Source organism: Zootoca vivipara, chromosome 12, assembly GCF_963506605.1.
Source record: "Zootoca vivipara chromosome 12, rZooViv1.1, whole genome shotgun sequence".
NCBI classification, from domain to species: Eukaryota; Metazoa; Chordata; class Lepidosauria; order Squamata; family Lacertidae; genus Zootoca; species Zootoca vivipara.
In genome coordinates, this window is record NC_083287.1 from 46,263,846 (window position 1) to 46,283,164 (window position 19,319).

Below are 19,319 nucleotides of genomic sequence, written 5' to 3' on the forward strand. Positions count from 1 at the left end.
GCATTAGCAATTTGCAGCACACATGACATAGAGGCTGCAAATATCCAAGAATCACACTGAAGAGTTTCCTCACTGAAATAAAATAGTAGGCTGAAGAAGCAGGAGGGCACAGGAAAAAAATTGAGAAAATGGAACATATCATCGTTCTGTATGCTGAAACTAATCCTAGGGCACAGTTTGAAAAAGGGAGCCATGTAGTAAAAAGGAACATGTAATATTTTGTTACAGAAGCGGAAGACACAGCAGTGCACTGGTAAATGGCAATACACAATTGTGTTCATTTTTTACTGTGGATTTTGGGTTATGGGATATGTGGGCTCAAACAATGGACACAGCAATTAGTTTTCCATTTTATTCATGCCATTTTATTCGTAACCCCACTTATTTCATACATGTTTGAAATAAGTGAACTGCTTAATTATTGTAATGCCCCAATGGATTTGTTACTGCGTGTATTTTATTTTAATTATGCATTGATTTTATAGTTGTGAACTGCTTCGGAGCTATTTTGGCATATGAGCAGTATATAAATGAAATAATAATAGTAGCAATAATTTTGTGCGGAAATTGCTTTTTATGGGCAAGGTTCTTGAATGGTAAACTCTTTTAGGAACTTGGTAAGTCTATCATGTTCCACTGTCTTTGCAGGTCACTAATCAGGACCTCTTCAAATAAAAGTGCAAATAAAAGACTAATACTGTACTGTAGGCTGGAGACTGATGCTTCCTCTATGGCTCATCACATTGCAGCTGCAGACATAGCTGCCAAGTTTTCCCTTTTCTCGCGAGGAAGCCTATTCAGCATAATGGAAAATCCCTTTAAAAAAAGGGATAACTTGGCAGCTATGGCTACAGACCTAAAAGAGAGGAGTAAAGAAAGCCCCTCCAGGGTTGGCCCAATATGTCTTGCTATCTGAGGCAAACCAGATCATGTGCTCCGCCTCAAATTTCTTTTCTGGATCTTAACTCAACTGGTAGTTGAATCTTACTTCAACCCAGTTAATTGGAGAGTATCTTCCACTGTACCTGGGGGGCAGCATGCAAACCTAGGGGGTGCAGGCCAAGCTGTGTAGAATACAAAGTTGTTCTTCAGCACCTCTATCCTTGCCCACTCCCCAGTATCTGCTGCCTGAAGCAGCTGACTCACTTTACCTAATGGTAGGCTGCTCCTGCTTCCTTCGCCCAGTTTCAGTTCTGGAACAACTAGGGTTAGTTTTACCTTTTTTCTCGCCAAAGGTACCCAAATCAGCATTTGCTAGTATGTTTCTAACCATGGTTGCAAGCTGTGATTTAGAACAATGATTAGCAAAAAACGCCACCCTAGCAATAAGGCATATTTTGCCCTTGAATGAAGCGGGAGGCAGAAATACTTAAGGGGAAGATGGAAAAGATGATGCTCCAGAACTTTTTCATCCCAGAGGACAATCTTTCACACAGCTGCAACACAGAGAACTAGTCCAGAGAGCCTCTTCCTTTCCTTCACTGGCATGGTTCACATATCACACTAAGTCAAACTCTGGCTTAGCATAAGTACTCGTCTGTTGGCTTCTATAGAGAAGATCACAACTGCTTCCTGGTCATTCTGTTGCTCTGCTGTTCTGAGCTATGCCATGATTTGGCTTAGCACATTCTTCAAGCCTGGGGTAATGGTTTAGCTCTTCTAAACAAACCACAAGCCAGCAGGGCAAACCTGTGAAAATGTGAAACATTTCCTAAGAGCCAGTCTGAACATAAGGTATTTGTTCACTACCTCATCAAAATGGAGAGATTCAAAGTTCTCCCCCAAATGCACTAGGATGTTTCTAGGCCAGCCAGAAAGCACTGATTTGGTGTACACATAGTCCAAGATGCTCAGAATGCTAGGAAAGTCTGAAGGAGAGACATGTGTAAGTCTCTCCTTTGAAACCAGGCATTAAATGTACCTCAAAATAATGAAGATACACCCAGAAAGCTGAAATTTGATATACCTGCAATTCAAGGCACATTGAGGATTCAGTCTGAAAATGGGAGGTTTATGCATATTAAAGTCCAAACCTGAAGCATAACATTTACCTTACTAATATTGACCAGCATTCTACTACAAAGGGCACCAGGACAGATACAGTGGTACCTCTGGTTACAAAATTAATTCGTTCCAACCTGGGGCAAAGTTCACAACCAGAAGCAGCTACTTCCGGATTAACAGAGCTTGTAACTGGAAGCATTCGTAACCAGAAGCGTTTGTAAACAGGGGTACCACTGTACAGGGAGAAATGTTGGGCTGCAGTAATACAATTTTCTCTCTTCGTGTTTGCTTCGTGCTTGGATTTGGAGGGAGGAGGAGAGAGAGAGAGAGTAAAAAAAATTATGCGTAGTTTCTGGGACTGCCAAGGTGCTTGCAGAATTCATACTTAATTTCCTAGTGAGGGGTGTATATGTATGTGTGTGTGCTTGTGTGCACATGCATGTACGCACTTCTCAAAAACAATTTTACAAAATCCACTCTCTTCCTCAAACTAGTCTTCCTTCCCCAAGCATCACTACTTAATTCATGCAGCATTTCAGTTTATATTTTTGTTGGCTACAAGTGATAACTTGTCGGCTCCATTGTCTTAACTAGATCCCTCAATGGAAGAATGTGGTTCTGCATTGCCCATCTGTGGGAATTCCCAGTTGGAAATATGTACAGTGTAGGCAGAGCTCCAGCAGGGATAGATAATTGGTAGTTGTGTGTCCCACCGTACAGTTCCACATTAGTGACATGGAAATAATATGTGTACAACGGAACGACTGTGATCCTGCTCAGCCATCGGTGTTAAATTGTTATAATTGAGTTGTGGGCCAGGAGCAAGCCAGTAGGTGTGGCAGCATAGACAAAAGGGACAGGAAATTGCCTAGTAGCGTCATTTGCTGTTTCTCAGTCTTCATTTTGATTGCAATTGTCAGCTTGGTATTAGTGTTTTTGTGTGAGCTGTTTTATTGCGGACCGTGTGGGTGAGATTCCAACATGAAACAGTGAAAGGATGCAGTTGATTGTTTTAGGCACTACTAGTTATATTTTCAATGAAACTTTTCCCATGTAACGTGTTGAATAGTATGCTATAAAGAACCGGTGTGTTTAGAAACAAGTTTATAAATCAGTGTAAAAGTAATCCTTTTACCAGTAATAACCTGGTGTGTGGCAACTAAAATCATTATCCCTTGTTAATTTTCGAATCATCTTTTGCACATGTTTCGAGGTGAATTGGAAACGTTATCATAAAAGCATTTAAATATAGTTTTTAAACCAGTCCAAAGGTTTTGACATGAACAGCTTTTCATCCAGCTGGAAAGACTTGCAGAAGCAAAAATATATTCTGTTTTTTTTCTGAACCTACAGCTGCAATACAGATGTGCACTTTTAAAAGGCTGCTTTACCAAGCCTGACCTTGAAATACTTTTACATAGATTTTTGACTCCTGTAGACGTTTTGGATTGGGGTGAGCAGCTTAATGCAAGAGGCCAGCCAGTCTGGCATAGTGATAGGTTGTTAGGAAGTTCTGCACCAGATCTTTGTTTTAACCAGAAAGATATGGATGAGGCACTGTCTCCCTGCCTAACCTGCCTCTTAGAACTGTTAAAATATGAACAAATAGGCACAAACCTCTTCAAAGGAAGAGCAGGATAAAAAAAAACCCTGAAGAAAAAATATTATAGCATTTTCAAATATTAAATATTAATCCTGGAGATACAGTGCTAAAGATACGGTAGTTCCAAAAGCCATTCCAATATGCTCACAGTGACCTATCCCCAAACACAGCATTTTAAAAGGAGTTATGGATTAACACTTTAATCTGAAACACATTTTCTAGAAAATAATTTAAGGGTGTCTAATTTTTCAATTTGCCTTCTTTAAAAACCACATTCATTTCAATTTTTATGTTTTAAAACATACTGTAATCACATTAATTTTCCTTCATTTTAATTGTATTCATTTTCATTTTATCTTTCTTTCTTTTCTTCCTTTTTATGGACACCCAACCTGTCTTTTGCTACCCATCTCCTGCTTGTACATTTTGTGTTTTCCATCTTGTGGCATTGAAATCTCAGGCATTCTACCACCTCCTTTCCCAGAGCATTAGATTTGCCATTGGACAAAGAATCCTAGACTCCTAGACCCAAAATCCGAGGCAATGATTACAATGTAAAACTAATTTGGAAATGAAAATTCGTTTTTCATATTCATTTTGAATATGAACATGGAATGCCCTAACATCAGATTTCAAGGAAATAAACAACTATCTGACTTTTAGAAGACATCTGAAGGCATCCCTGTATCGGGAAATTTTTAATGTCTAATGTTTTACAATTATTTATGCACTGTAAGCTGCCCAGAGTGGCTGGGGAAACCCAGCCAGATGGCCAGGGAATAATAATAATAATAATAATAATAATAATAATAATAATAATAATATGGAAGTTGAATGAATTTGGATGAATTCTTTATGGTTTTAGAACAAACTCATGTCCCTAAAATAAACCTCCATTGATTTTATGCTTGTTTATTGCCTGAATTTCTGCACATGCTCCTTATAGTATGAAACTGCCATGTGATGGTCTAGCATGTAGAATGCTCTTTTGATCAAATGGAAACATGTTCCAATGAATAGGATGCATCCCCAAGTGATTTGGGATACACCTGAAATTCAATTAAAAGTGATTGGTGGCAGTTTTAATACAGTAATAATTGTTATCATATATGTGTTCTCAACGCAACCATATCTGTATTAGTGGATAGTATTTCATTAGGTGGAATTAGGTTGGGGAAGCTGAATGTCAATAATTGCCAGGATGTCATACGTAGATACAGTGGTGCCTCGCTAGACGAATGCCCTGTAAGACGAATTTTTCGCTTAACGAAGAGATTTTTTGAGCGGAGGTTGCCTCGCGAGACGAATTCGTTTTGTGAAAAAATTGTCTAGCGAATCGCGGTTTCCCATAGGAATGCATTGAAATTCAATTAATGCGTTTCTATGGGCAAAAAAAAAATTCAATGCATTCCTATGGGATTTGCTAGACGAATTTTTCGCAAAATGAATTGACTCACAGAACGAATTCAATTCGTCTAGCGAGGCACCACTGTACTGAATAATTACATATAACTCCAGGTGGTAAGCCTACATAAATTAAAAGTGTTAATCATAACATTTACAAATCTAAGAATTATTATTGGAGTTGTATAATTATTGTGTGATCAGTACTGCATGTAATTAATGCATAATTGGATGGAATTTGCTTTTGCAGTGACACCTTGTCCTTGTTTAAAGGTCTCTGTTGCAACAGTTGAGTGTAAATAAAACATGAATTGGTCTTCATATATAATAGTCCACTGTACATTAGAATAATTAGCACTAGATCAGTGTTATTCATACCTGGGTGTGCCTACCTTTTCCTGATTAGGTCACAGAAAAGGTTTATGGAAAATATATTGTGAGATTGGTGAGATAGTAGTCATCCTTGAAAACCCAGTTTCCATTATATGCTACAATTTAGTTTTGAAGCTTGGCATGACTTGTATTTTTGACTCACTTATTGTCAAAAAAACCCTCTTCTTTGTAACAAAGCAGTACTGTAAATACTGTTTATACAGTAAAGCTGGTTTATAGGTCCCTAGTGACTAAGAAACACTAAAATTCTAAGTCTAATCTCCCTTTTAAATCTCATCGCAACACCCACTGTCTTCTTAGAAGAAATCATTTTAAAAGTCTTCGGTATTTCACATGAAAGGTCTGATTACCACAGTGATTTTGCAGGGGAAGGAAATCTGCAGTTGTCCTATCAGGCTGTAACCATTAGAAAGTTTGTTAAAAGTCTTGCAGAAGTTGAAATTTCTGTTCGTTATAATTGCTTTCGTAACATAAGATTGAAATGTCCCGTTTTGTTTTTGCTCTGTCAAAGTGCTGAGTTTCTAAAACTGTATTCTGCACAACTATTTTGCAGGTTTTACCTGGCAAGATGATTATACACAGCATGTCATTGCCCGTGAAGTCTCATATCTCCATAAGATTCATGATTGGCACCCTGAGGCATTCTCATCAGAAGAGCCTGATGCACAGAGGTAAATACCCAGGCATGTTATGTATCGTAATGTTTTATGTTCTCAATTATGGGACATGAAAATCTTATTTATTTATTTATTAAAAACCTGGCATGTTTGGCACATTACAAATTCAGGATCTCCCTTGTACTGGCGGGGCAGTGGGGAGCAGAGATCTTATTGGCACATGTGGTGGAGTTGCACCAAAGTTCATGAATTTTAGAAAAAAAGTGAATACAGAAATCTGTACACTTACAGGTGAAAATGTGATCCTGGATCCTTCACTATGTATTTTGTCTGTTTTTGATAAAGGTAGGGCAGATCTTATATGTAAACAGTTTTAATTGTAGATCTAGTAGCTGCTCAATGAGTGATTGCTCAGGTCTGGTCTGGAAAGAAGCTTCATGCTATACGTAAGCAACTGGTTCAAGAAAGTTACCGTATGTTCATTGCTATCTCAGAGAAACTGACATGTGGTAATAGTCAAGTGACTGTGATGTTGTTCTTTCTGATTTCACCTCCAATTCAGGGTTATTTTTTAAACTTACGACATCACAGTCATACGAGTGGCACATTCCTTCAAAATATGATTTTATTTGGCAGCATCTATAAACAGACAAGACCTTTTATTCCAACCCCCCCCCCATTTACTTCATTGTACAAGGTAAATTAATTGTTATTATGACCAAAGAGAACCCATACTTGGCTCAAAGCCTTACTATTAAAAGTGATGGAAACACTTCTAGCTCAACCTGTTCTTAATCATTATTATTATTATTATTATTATTATTATTATTATTATTATTATTATTACTGTAAAAATAAAAACAACAGGCTTGTTTGTTCTTCCACAGCTCTTTGATCCAGTGGAAGCTTCTGTTAGTGGACAAGCAGAGACCGACTTTTTGCTGATTCCGCTTTCTGTCTGCTGCTCCTGCGCCCCTCCCAGATCTGTTCAAGAGGGTTGAGGACCCCTTGTAACAGCATGGAGGGAGGCGCAACAGATTGCAGGAGTAAGAAGGAATCTGTGGAAATCACGCCCTCCTTTCAGTTCATGGAAATCTCTGTTGGATCAAAGAGCTTTCTGTCAGCAGGGAAACACAATTTGATCCAACCCATTCTTATTAACCATTTCTGAATATATCTTATTGAGCTTGTGTCTTTTTACTGAAACATTGATATTTCCAAATATTCTAATGTATTCCACCTTTCAAAAGTATTAGTTGTATGCTGCTGGGCACTATATACTTAATATTCAAAGGTGCTGGTTAATTTCTGAGTCTACTGCACATTTTATAATGTGAGTAACATTGTTTAACTTTATTTCAACTTGCAGGTCTACAAAGCAGAAAGCTGATAGCAACAGGAATTTAGGTTTGGAAAAGGATGTGAACTTTGCCAAGTCTCCTCAGCAATACCTTGCCTATCTGGACATTCTCTCCCAGTCTGCAATTCCAAATTTATATTCAAAGATCAGGGGCAACAAAGCCTCTCTTAAGGTAAGGTGGTTGTTGTTGTTGTTGTTTCCTCCTGTTCTTTTCTTTTTCTTTGCTGTTAGATTTCGCAATTTTTGTGATATTCTTCCTGGGAGGTTGGCCCGGGGGTGTATGCAATCTCACAGCAGTCATTAGTTTTCTGGCCAATGGCTAGAATGTTAATGCAAAACAGTGGCACTGATTCTCCTTCTATGATTGCTCTGCCCCACCAGACTGACCACTGCTGGTTATAATTAAAGAACAGGCTGTAATGATCTCTGGCAGGCAAGCAAGCCCCGATAAGAAGTAAGGACTCTCCGGCTTGCTCGCATTGACGATAGTTGGTCAGTCTGAATCCTCGCCCCTCCCACAGTAGGAAGGATGCCAAACTACCACCTTTCCCCTCTTGCCCTTCCATTGCCCTCTGATATTATCCAGTCTCCTAGAACGGCGACTGAGAGGCTGGTCTCCGCCCTCCCCACTTCCACTTGACACAGTCTCAGACCTCTGCTTACCTGCTGATTGCCTAGCAATGCTCTGGCTGCCTTCCAACTCTTCCTCTTCTTGAGAGCTAACAGAGTCTTCCCCGGGAAGGGGGTCGAACTGCCCTTTCTTGACTCTGTCAGCCAGCTATAATCTGCAGAGTCGTTCCCTCGTTTACTTAGCTCAATTTCTGAGTCTGAGTCTTCCCCTGCTCCCTGGGGGGGCACGTTCCTGACACAGGGTGCCTCTGAGTACATTCTAAGTCTGGAAATTTGTTTTCTAGACCAGAACTGAACTGAGCTCACAATCATTTCACATAAAAGTCCATCCGTTTTAGCTTTCTTCATTTCAGCAGCCTCAGTTAGGTGGGAAAAGTCACCTTGTTGTTTCTAAACAATTAGGAGCCAGAAACCTTTGTTGATCTACTGCAAATCACCCAGGCATCTAGCAGAAGACCCTGACCTACTTACCTGACCTAACTTCTACACCTCTGGTGTATGACTATTTAGCAGCTACCTGTATGTAGAGGAGCGGTGATAACATTTTGTTAAGTGTTTCGAAGACAAAGTGCAATGGCAAGCCTAAGTATGGTAAGTATTAGCTTAGGGTACTGATTAAAAGTGCCACCTAATTAACAAGCAGCAGTTCCCTAGATGGTGTTCAACTGTAATGGCTTACTTTACATTTTTACAGGATACCACCTGGCTAAATTAGTAGTAGGGTCTTGAGAGGTGATAAATGGCTGAAATTTGCAATTATGCAGCTCCCCCTTTCCTCCCCAGAAAATGAACTGAACATAACCCACCCTCTGACATGGATTATAATCAGTTGCTTAATAGGTATGGCTGGACAAAAAGTTCTTTTTCAACTTTCTACTGAAATGAATTTTGATGGCAATGCGGTGCCATCTTTCATAACCTTGCAGATAAGTAAAATAAAAATAAAAATCGACTAGCGTATACTTTTTTCTTTTCTTTTCATCTTCTATAGCGTTTAACCTGTGGTGGGTTGTTCGCACCTACATTTCAGTGGTTGATGCTACAGTGAGCAATGAGCATTCATGTTGTGGGTTTGGGGGAAGGTCATTCTCCATGATGCCCTGAGCCCCTTCCAGTTTTGGGGTTCCTATATCTGTTGTGGTAGAAAGTATGAGAGCAAGCCTGCCAAAGCAGTTCTTCTGTCTAGGCAATGGTTGCAGTTGAATAGTAAGAGAGACCTAAGGAGCAAAACCAGGAGTATTTTAAGGGTGTTTAGAAGGATGTTACTAAGTGCTACTTGCCCAAAGATGAAGGAGGTTCTGACCAAAAAGATCAAGGTGTTTTAATATGATTTGGGCAGTTTCATAACGGCAGCCAAGTTCATCTAATTTGCTTACATAGTGGCTGACATTGTCATTTAAGTGATTAATAAAGACAAACCCCTAGTGTGTCCAGTTTTCTTCCAATCCCCCCATGCACAGTGTCGTCCCCCCAAATGAACAATTTGCACCCAACTGCACACTAAAAATCCCCTGCCTTAAATTGAGCACTATTTGATATGTAATAGCAGTAACATGTGGTGTTTGAAGTTCCCAGAATTAATGGAAATTAACAGCCCAAATAAATAAGCAATTGATTAACTGCACTGTGTTTGATGAACTGCTGTCATATGGTATGCAAAGCCACTCAGATTATAATGCTGAAATTCTGTGCACCTGTGATGACATGAAGATCATTTACGTTTCTCATGTTCCCAACATAACACTTCATACTTTTATATTCTAATATTCTAACACACACACACACATATAGTACATATTTTTTGGAAACTGACACCCACCCACCCGAGAACTGCATACACCCCTCCCTGCCTCTGATTGAGAAACATTGCTCTAATGATTATGTAAGTCCTATATAAAATGTCTCTCTAGCGTTTGGTAACCAGCATGAGCTGTGCACATTTCACTTAGCAAATATATTTTGCAGTTAAAAAAAACACAAGTATGGCCAGGCAGGAGCCAGCAATGAGTAAGAGTTCAGCGTGTAACTTATGGCCCTTGATATTCAGAAAAGCTTGGGTGGTGCAGAGATTCTTGGATGTTATAAAAATAGCAGGGGAAGCTTTTGGGGCCATTTTGGCTTTCCAGTCGAGAATGAAGCTTGAGATACTGAACTCCATAGAAAGCCAGCTGCTTTTGTTTGTCCAGGTTTCCTTCCCATAACCCACATGATAGAGCAGGCAGTTTGCAGAAGATGCACTTTACAGCAGAAAGGCTGTTCCTTCAGCCTCCAGTCTGTCCAATCAAGTGGCAACTGCACAGTCAGGCTTCAGAGGCAAAACTATTACTATTTTTGATCCGAAGAGAGTCTTTGGACCAATTTTTTTGCTTGATCATCTATATGCAGCGTGGCAGTTTTAACTAGAGGGTTTTAATTAACAACCTTCCTCATGCAGGTTTCCTCTGAAGTAGATTTTGAAACTATTTCAAAGCTTCAGCGTATCTCAGACAGGAAAAGGTTACGTAAGATCCTTAACTACGATGATCCATCTTCTCTGCCAAGCCACTGGTGGTTTCATGATATATTAATGATCTCCCTGTTGCCATCACTCAATATGACTGCTGGTTGTTTAATGTTACAGCGTTCCCCGAAGCTTGCATGAAATAATTAGAGAGAATAGAAGATCATCTTAATTAAAATTTAGTTTAGGCCAGTTCATGCAATCAGGATTTTTTCCTGTGTATCTATGGATATGGAGAACATGTCATGAAGTGTACGAGGTATAGTTCTTGCCATTGTGGCAGCTGTTCAGTAAAATAAAGAAAGGTGCAGGAATGCAATTGATATTCTCCTGTGTCCAGTTCTTAACCTGTAGTAAAGGTATGTCTAGCAGATTTTCATGTCATGTTGTCCAAGGATTCTCAGAGAACGCTGGACTTGGAGCCTGCATGCCCCTTCGCTGAGAAGCCTCTGATGTCAAGGAATTCTTATCTTTGTAACCGTTCTTACTTTTGGTGGGAGTGTGTTATCTTGAGTGGTCTGTGGAGTCTTCAGATGGTTCAGCTATTGTTAATAACAGTTTTTATCTAGTGCACCATAATTTTGTTTGACGGCCGCTGGAAAACTATTTTTCCTCTCTTAGATGTGGCTAGTCTAATATTTTAAGAGTCTTCAAAGGATAAAATAATGTGCACTTCTGTGACATTTCTGTCTGAAGGGTCAGTTACTTAAGTAAATCGTAGTGAGCGGTGTGTCATAGTCAACCTGACTTTAAGTTAGGTTGTGTGTGTTTTTTTATTGTTCATCCTGTATTATCTAGGTCACCTGCACCATCCACGACGGGTCAAGTGAACTGTTCTTTAAAATCAAAAATTTTAAAGCTCGTCCTCTGCAGAGACAGGGATGACTCAAAGTTAACAAATCGTTTTTAAAAATCTAAAGACCGTGACAAAATCTGACAAAACAGTAGTTCCTTCGCCTGAGCAATGCATCTTTTATTTTACATCCACACATCACTTTTTATTCCATCATGGAACTCAAGGTGACATGCTTGGAGAGTCTACCGTTTGGCATTGACCCCATCCAAATCGACTTGGTTTCAGCAAGGTTGATGTGTCATGCACTATCAAAGCTTACAGCAGAGGTGTCCTCCCTTCACCAGGCTCCATTAGCAGGTGGCTCCACTGTTGCAGAAGCCAAAGCCATGGGCTGCTATGGAGCTATTGCCAGTGGCATTCCCATCAGTGGTAGCAAGCACAGGGTTCCAAAATTGGATTTTTCAGGGGCAGAGCAAGGTGAGCCAAGGATCTGCTGGATCCTAAGCTGGGTCATTAGTTGTTGAGGGGGCTTGTTCAGGCCCTCCTGCTGTGCCAGCCTGCAGCTGGTACAGGAAGAAGGAGGAGGAGGAGGAGGAGGAGGAGGAGGAAGAAGAAGAAGAAGAAGAAGAAGAAGAAGAAGAAGAAGAAGAAGAAGAAGAAGAAGAAGAAGAAGAAATAAGAAATTGCGCTCCCATCTTACCTCCTTAGTGGCAAGAGCCAGAAGATACTTGGATTAGGTGGTGGCTCCACCTCACTAAGCAGCCCCAGGGTAGCTACCCATTTAGGCACACTTAGTTCCCATTGAAATCAATTGTATTTGAGCAAAGTCATGACTATTTAACAGAGAAGTATGGCTTGCAGTCACAAGTCACATATGGAGTAGTTCCAATGTGATAAAGCCTATTCCGCATTTTTTCAACTGTTGTCAGATATAATTACTCTCTGGCTCAAATATCAAACCTCATTTGATGCATGTTCATGTTGTTGCTTTTCCCAGCCTGCCCCCTCCAGCTCTCTCTTTCTTTGCCCTCTTATCCCTTGCTAGATATTTCCTGTGCCATACAGCTAATTTTGCCAGCAAAGTGAATTTACAAATCCCTGTCATTAATAGCAATTAGATTTGCAAAAAAGGGGAAAAAAGAATAAAAAGCTATTCTGCTGTGGGATTACCCTGTGAAACTCATTTTACTTTTAAATGAGGCAGGTTAGTAGTGTCCAGAGGTACTCGGCAGGAATAAAAAGACCAGATAAAATGGCGGTAACACAAACAATATTAATTCTTTGATTAAAAACATACATTAGGAAGAGCTAAGTTCTATGCAGCGGGTCTCCCCCATCCTCCTCTTCACATAAAATAGAATAAATTATCCTAGTGCTATTTGATATAGTAGTTGTGTGACGGGATTGCTATTTTCTAAGATCACATAATTCTGCCGCTGCATTATTTACCTGTGGAGAGTCTTAACTGGGTTTTCAGTACCTTTCTGTTTTGCATTCATATCCTGACCCATTGCGTTCCATTTATCTCTAGGAATTTCTCCCCCATATGAAGATTGTAGAAACTTGTTATGAAGCAAGGGTGAGAAGTACCAAGAAGGACTGTAGTAAAATAAAAAAATTCCTTCAGTAGCACCTTAAAGACCAACTAAGTTTTTATTTTGGTATGCGCTGGATTATGGAGAAAGCTAGAGAGTTCCAGAAAAACGTCTACTTCTGCTTCATTGACTATGCAAAAGCCTTTGACTGTGTCGACCACAGCAAACTATGGCAAGTTCTTAAAGAAATGGGAGTGCCTGATCACCTCATCTGTCTCCTGAGAAATCTCTATGTGGGACAAGAAGCTACAGTTAGAACTGGGTATGGAACAACTGATTGGTTCAAAATTGGGAAAGGAGTACGACAAGGTTGTATATTGTCTCCCTGCTTATTTAACTTATATGCAGAATTCATCATGCGAAAGGCTGGACTAGATGAATCCCAAGCCGGAATTAAGATTGCCGGAAGAAATATCAACAACCTCAGATATGCAGATGACACAACCTTGATGGCAGAAAGCGAGGAGGAATTAAAGAACCTTTTAATGAGGGTGAAAGAGGAGAGCGCAAAATATGGTCTGAAGCTCAACATCAAAAAAACCAAGATCATGGCCACTGGTCCCATCACCTCCTGGCAAATAGAAGGGGAAGAAATGGAGGCAGTGAGAGATTTTACTTTCTTGGGCTCCTTGATCACTGCAGATGGTGACAGCAGTCACGAAATTAAAAGACGCCTGCTTCTTGGGAGAAAAGCAATGACAAACCTAGACAGCATCTTAAAAAGCAGAGACATCACCTTGCCGACAAAGGTCCGTATAGTTAAAGCTATGGTTTTCCCAGTAGTGATGTATGGAAGTGAGAGCTGGACCATAAAGAAGGCTGATCGCCGAAGAATTGATGCTTTTGAATTATGGTGCTGGAGGAGACTCTTGAGAGTCCCATGGACTGCAAGAAGATCAAACCTATCCATTCTTAAGGAAATCAGCCCTGAGTGCTCCCTGGAAGGACAGATCGTGAAGCTCAGGCTCCAATACTTTGGCCACCTCATGAGAAGAGAAGAATCCTTGGAAAAGACCCTGATGTTGGGAAAGATTGAGGGCACTAGGAGAAGGGGACGACAGAGGACAAGATGGTTGGACAGTGTTCTCGAAGCTACGAACATGAGTTTGACCAAATTGCGGGAGGCAGTGCAAGACAGGAGTGCCTGGCGTGCTATGGTCCATGGGGTCACGAAGAGTCGGACACGACTAAACGACTAAACAACAACAACAACAACAATGAGCTTTCGTGTGCATGCACACTTCTTCAGATACACAGAAGGACTGTGTTGGATTTTATCTCCTGGTCTAAAGTTAGCCGCATATGACTTTGTTCTTTACTAAAATCAGACCTGGTGAACTTTCGTCAAGGGGATACAATCCAGTGCAGTCCATCTCGGCACTTCCAGTATAACATAGAATTAACTTTCCTCTCTTGTTTTCGAATGGAAAGTACAGAGACCTTCCACCACAAAGATGCCAAAGAACAGGGCAATGCAGGTCTGTAGCCCATAGTGAATCACGGTCAAAGATGGCTTTAACGTTAATACTGGAACTTCAGGCTCTATGTGGCTCTAGCCTTTCTCTCTCTCTTTGACTTTACATTTGTTGTCAGAAATGAGGGTGCTTTCAAAATTGGCTTACTGCTGTTGATGCCATATTTTTAATTAGGAATTTTCAAAGAGCATCCCAGTCTGCCACTGTTGTGACCTGTCAAGCTGCTGAGAGACTGCTGGTCCTCTCCTGATACCAGCTTAGCCTGCGATTGACACTTGTACCCAATTTGTATAAGGCTGCTTGAAGTGTCTGTGTTCTTCTTCTTAATGGGCTTGTTTGTTTACAGGAGACTCAGGGAAATCGCAAATCCTCTTCAATATTTGAGAGTGTTCAGGCACTTTTCGAGTAGCTGTGGGTTTTTTTTTATATTAAAAAAGCCACCTTTGATTATCTGGGTCAAACTTTTTGCAAACTATCTCGTAAGGTTTGTATGAAGGGAAGGGTCTTCGTTACTTTGTTGACTGTTTGAATATGGTTGTGCTTTCAGAGTACAATGTTGACATCCAAAGACTGCTTACAGGTAGAGAGGACAGTGATTTTCCTTTCCCCACAACCAGGCATTATAGGGGGTCCCTGACTTTCAGGAGCCTAGGTGGGGGAGCAAGGAGTTTCATGGGCCTGGGGGAGAAAGCTTCAGTTGTGCATGTGCAACACCGCGTGTTGCTCCTTGGGCGACCTCTGTTCTTTAGACTTCAATAACTATTTTGCATTTGTAAAAAACAACAACATATGAATGCCTCTTTGTCTTTGCACATTTCCACATCACTTTGCTCACATTCAATGTACAGCATAAGTAGCACCTTGATTCAGTTTATTTCTCCCTTATTTTATGGACGTACAGTAACATCCAATTGTTGAACAACAATTGTGGATACAGATAAAGGAGTTATGAATCTTAAAAGGCTTGAGAAGAATAGGTTATTATCTTAAGCCATTTATGGTTTATCATTATCATAATAATAGCTCACAGGATGCTTTGCATGAATGCCAATTCCCTGGCAACTTGCTCAGTATAATAAGGCAGTAGAAATACTCTTTGGCATAAGGTTCCTAGCACTGGTGCAGGGGGACAAATGTCTCTGATATTAGGATTCCGTGTTGGTATGCGTGCTTTTCGATTTCATCAGGAAGCTTTGCACTGCATAACTGAGCTGTGCAACTGAGCTGTGCAACTAAGATGAGGACCAGTTTTCCTCCTGTTCAGTTTCATAGCATCCCACGGGCGCTCAGTTCCTCTGCAAGTGTGGCTGTGTACACATTATCGGCCTAAAATGCAGCAAGGTCATTTCCGCCCACTGTGTTTCAAATTGCATTTGCACGTCATTGTACACATCACTAGGTTGGATCAAACACATCAAGGTTGGGTGTGTTTCCAAGTAATCTGCTGTCTGTCCGTACCAGTGGGCAGGGAAAGGGCCCCAGATGTCTCCATAAGGCTTATTAAATTGAAGCTGGGGTTTTTTGGGGGGTGGGGTGGGGGAATTCATCAAAATTCAGCATTTCTCAAATTGCAAGGTGGGTGTAGATTGTATCTAATGTTGTCTTGTTGTTGGCATCCATCTGTCTCAAGAGACAATAGAGTGCACCTCTGGGGGGTGAAATCTCCTAGAAGCTGCCAGCATGTGGCAGGCACTAGGGAATCCGATCCATCCCCCCCCCCATGGTAGACTGCCAGGAATAGACAAGTTTTTACCAATGTCTTTTATTGCAGCCTTTTGGAGTAATGGTGTTGCTCTGAGTAATCTCCACACACACCCCTTCTTTCCTCAGTCGCCAACAGCACCACCCACCTTACGGTGGCTGCTTAGGGCCATTTGTCTTCAAGTTCTTTGCTCTCCTACTTCCAATGCTCATCGGGTTCTGGAAGAAGTGGGGTCTGGAATGCTTTCTAGTGATAATGTGTCTCCCATTAGCTCCCAACTTTGCCCCTCATCTGCCTCTGAGCTGTACTGCCTCTGAGCTATACTGTCTTTCTCTTCTCTGCAAGGTTCAGGCTGGGGAGGAGGGGTCTCCACCATTCCTCCTCTGTCCAGTCCCTGTGTCAGTGTCCACACCCCAGAAACAGCTTCGACTGGCCAACTAAATGTTGTGTGTACTTGTGGGATCTCCCTATCCCATGTTTGCCCACTTGAATGCTTCGATCTGCAGAACTGGTACTGCTACAGGTGCTAATAGCCCTCAGTTGTGAGAAATCGATCTTTTAGTGTGGAAGCACCTGCATTTTTGGAACTCCCTGCCTATTGACATCAATGAGGCACTCTTCTTGGCACCTGCTTAAATCATTTTTGTTTAGGCGAGCTTAGCAGGACATGTGGGCGTTGATGAGATATCATCTTTGTTATTGTTAATAAAAATTATTTTTTAAATACTTAATTGTTTTGAACTTTTTAAAATGATAATTTTAATATTTCTTGTAAACTGCTTAAGGGTTTTATTACAACCAAGTAGTGTATACATTTTGTTAAATGAATGAAACAAATAATCATCGGCTTCCCAATCCAGCAGGGAGTTTAAGGCATACCATGTAAGCATGAGTTTGCGCACAGCCTATCTCTTTATAAAAAATAAACAGACCCAGGTAAATGTGCATCATAATTAATATATGTTTCAGAATCCAGCCCTTTTGCACAGAGAATGTGGGCTACCTCCCACCCTGCTTAAACATGAAGTTAAAGCAGGAAACACACCGTTATGTATTCTTATGGAGTTCCCATGTTGGCTAATTAGAAGGGGTTAGCATAAGACCGATTCTAATACAACTTTCCTTTTCCTTCTAGGTTGATAACGTCCCGCCTGACACCATCATCAACTACATGGTGCAGAACTCCAAAGGAAAAGCTCCTGCTTTAACCCATTCAGCAGCAGCCCATTCAAAATATACTGAAAACATCCCAGTGAGATCCTTCAGCCAACCACAGGGAGATAAATTCCTACTAAAACCGGATGACGGATTTGACAGAAAGGCTCTGTTGGCGGCACTAAATGCATATATCTCTCAGAAAGTTGCGGCAAAAAATCTTGACGGAAGTTCTCCTGTTGGCAGGACTAAAGTGTCTCCCCCCTATACCCATCGGCTCAAGCCTCCTCAGACTGACCATCTTGATGGAACAAGGTTGAAAGAGAAACCAGGAGATATTGAGATGAGGCCACCATTCATAAGGAGACCTGGATCTGGACTGGTACCTGGTTCTGTCCAGAGTGATACGAAGGCCCCTCTAACTCCAGTAGATGGTAAGGGATCCATTTCATCTCCATATGAGTGCTCACCTATTGTTCTAGACCAGGCATAGGCAAACTTGGCCGTCCAGATGTTTTGGGACTACAACTCCCATCATCCCTACCTAACAGGACCGGTGGTCAGGGATTATGGGAGTTGTAGTCCCAAAACACCTGGACGGCCAAGTTTTCCTATGTCTGGTCTAGACCAGTAGTTTCATCTACCGGGATTCCTTAGAAGTTTATCAAGGGATTTGTCAATGAGAAGGTCAATCTTGGCATGTCCCCTCTCTACCATTGATTGTCGCATCCAATGCACAGCTACAGGGGAGGGGAAGCATGTGATTCAGTTCAGACTACTAGTCCGTGATGGTGAGATTGAGCAGGTCTGAACAGTGCACCTTTTATAAGCAATAAATCACTCCCCATAATCCGCTGCAATGCACACAAGTTCTGTGAAGGTTGTGCAGAGAAGTCAATGTGAAATTACAGTAATTGCATAATCATATGGGACTAAATTGCATTATGTTGTAAGGACATTTTATTAAATCGTAGAATTGTAAAGTTGGAAGGTACCCAAGGGTCATCTAGTCCAACCCACTGCAATGCCTGGAACCTGGCATTGGGCTGCAAGAATGTACTGTAAACTATCACATTTTCAAAATGTCTGATAGCCAAGTTCCACCACTTTTCACAGGCTGGGAGTAGTGGCTCCCTCAGATTGTACCCATTATGGAATTAGACTCGAAAAGAAAGTACTAGCACAGTTTGTGGATATGCTACTTCCATAGTTTACTTGATATGGTTCAGACTGACCAATGCATTATTTTCAGTGACAGTCTGTAGCTGAAAAATGTGCTAGGGCAAGCATTTTTGTTGTTGTGAATTCTACTGATGTTAACAACGTTATCTGACCAATAGTACGCAAAATCTCTTAACTGGTATCTGAAGCATACAGTATGTGTTAATGAAATGAAAGCAAACTAACAGTGGCTCCAATTGAGAAAATGTTTGATACACATTGACTTTTAGACCAACAAATTTGCTAGGCAGATATTTTTTAAAGACACAAAAAATGAGCATTTTTCTAGCAGATTCACAACTTTGGGAAACGGGGGGGGGGGCACTGGAAGGATCTCTGCACCACGGCGCCAGATATGCTTAAGACGGCCCTGAAGGCAGCGGCTGGAGTCGCAAGCAGCAACAGCCTTGGCTAACCTGTTCCTTTCCCTTCGGCTCCTTCACTGTCTCGCAGCACCTCCCCTCCAGCTGACTCTGCCCTGCCTATGATATGATATGATATGATATGATATGATATGATATGATATGATATGATATGATATGATAGTGTGTAGCCTGGTGTGGCCTGGGGGGATTACCCCGCCATGGACTGTCCCTGAGAATCGTAGACTGCACAGGTGAGGGTGCTGATCCCTTATTTTCAAATCCAAAACTTGGCAGCTATGATGACAGGTAACTATTGACAGCCCTCCTGGGGAGGTATATGCAGTGTTAGGTGGAGTTTTCTATTAATGTGGGGTAGGTAGTGTTGGTGTGTAGAGCAATCTTTGCCAGGCTGGTTCTCTCCAGGTGTTTTGGATGACAGCTCCCATCACTGCTGACCATTGGCCAGGATCCTCCCTTTGTATAAGCCTGAAGCATTAAA

The 19,319-nt window shown here is 41.1% G+C and overlaps 1 protein-coding gene across 1 annotated transcript in view; it reads left to right on the plus strand.

Annotated features, from left to right (window-relative positions):
* The window catches only part of PTPRN2 (protein tyrosine phosphatase receptor type N2), a 592,105-nt gene that overhangs the window by 161,089 nt on the left and 411,697 nt on the right, over positions 1-19,319 (plus strand). Inside the window, exons 4-6 of the mRNA XM_035129839.2 lie at positions 5,958-6,075; positions 7,391-7,553; positions 17,215-17,668. Coding sequence (XP_034985730.2) covers positions 5,958-6,075; positions 7,391-7,553; positions 17,215-17,668 — 735 coding nt within the window. The remainder of the gene's footprint in view (positions 1-5,957; positions 6,076-7,390; positions 7,554-17,214; positions 17,669-19,319) is intronic.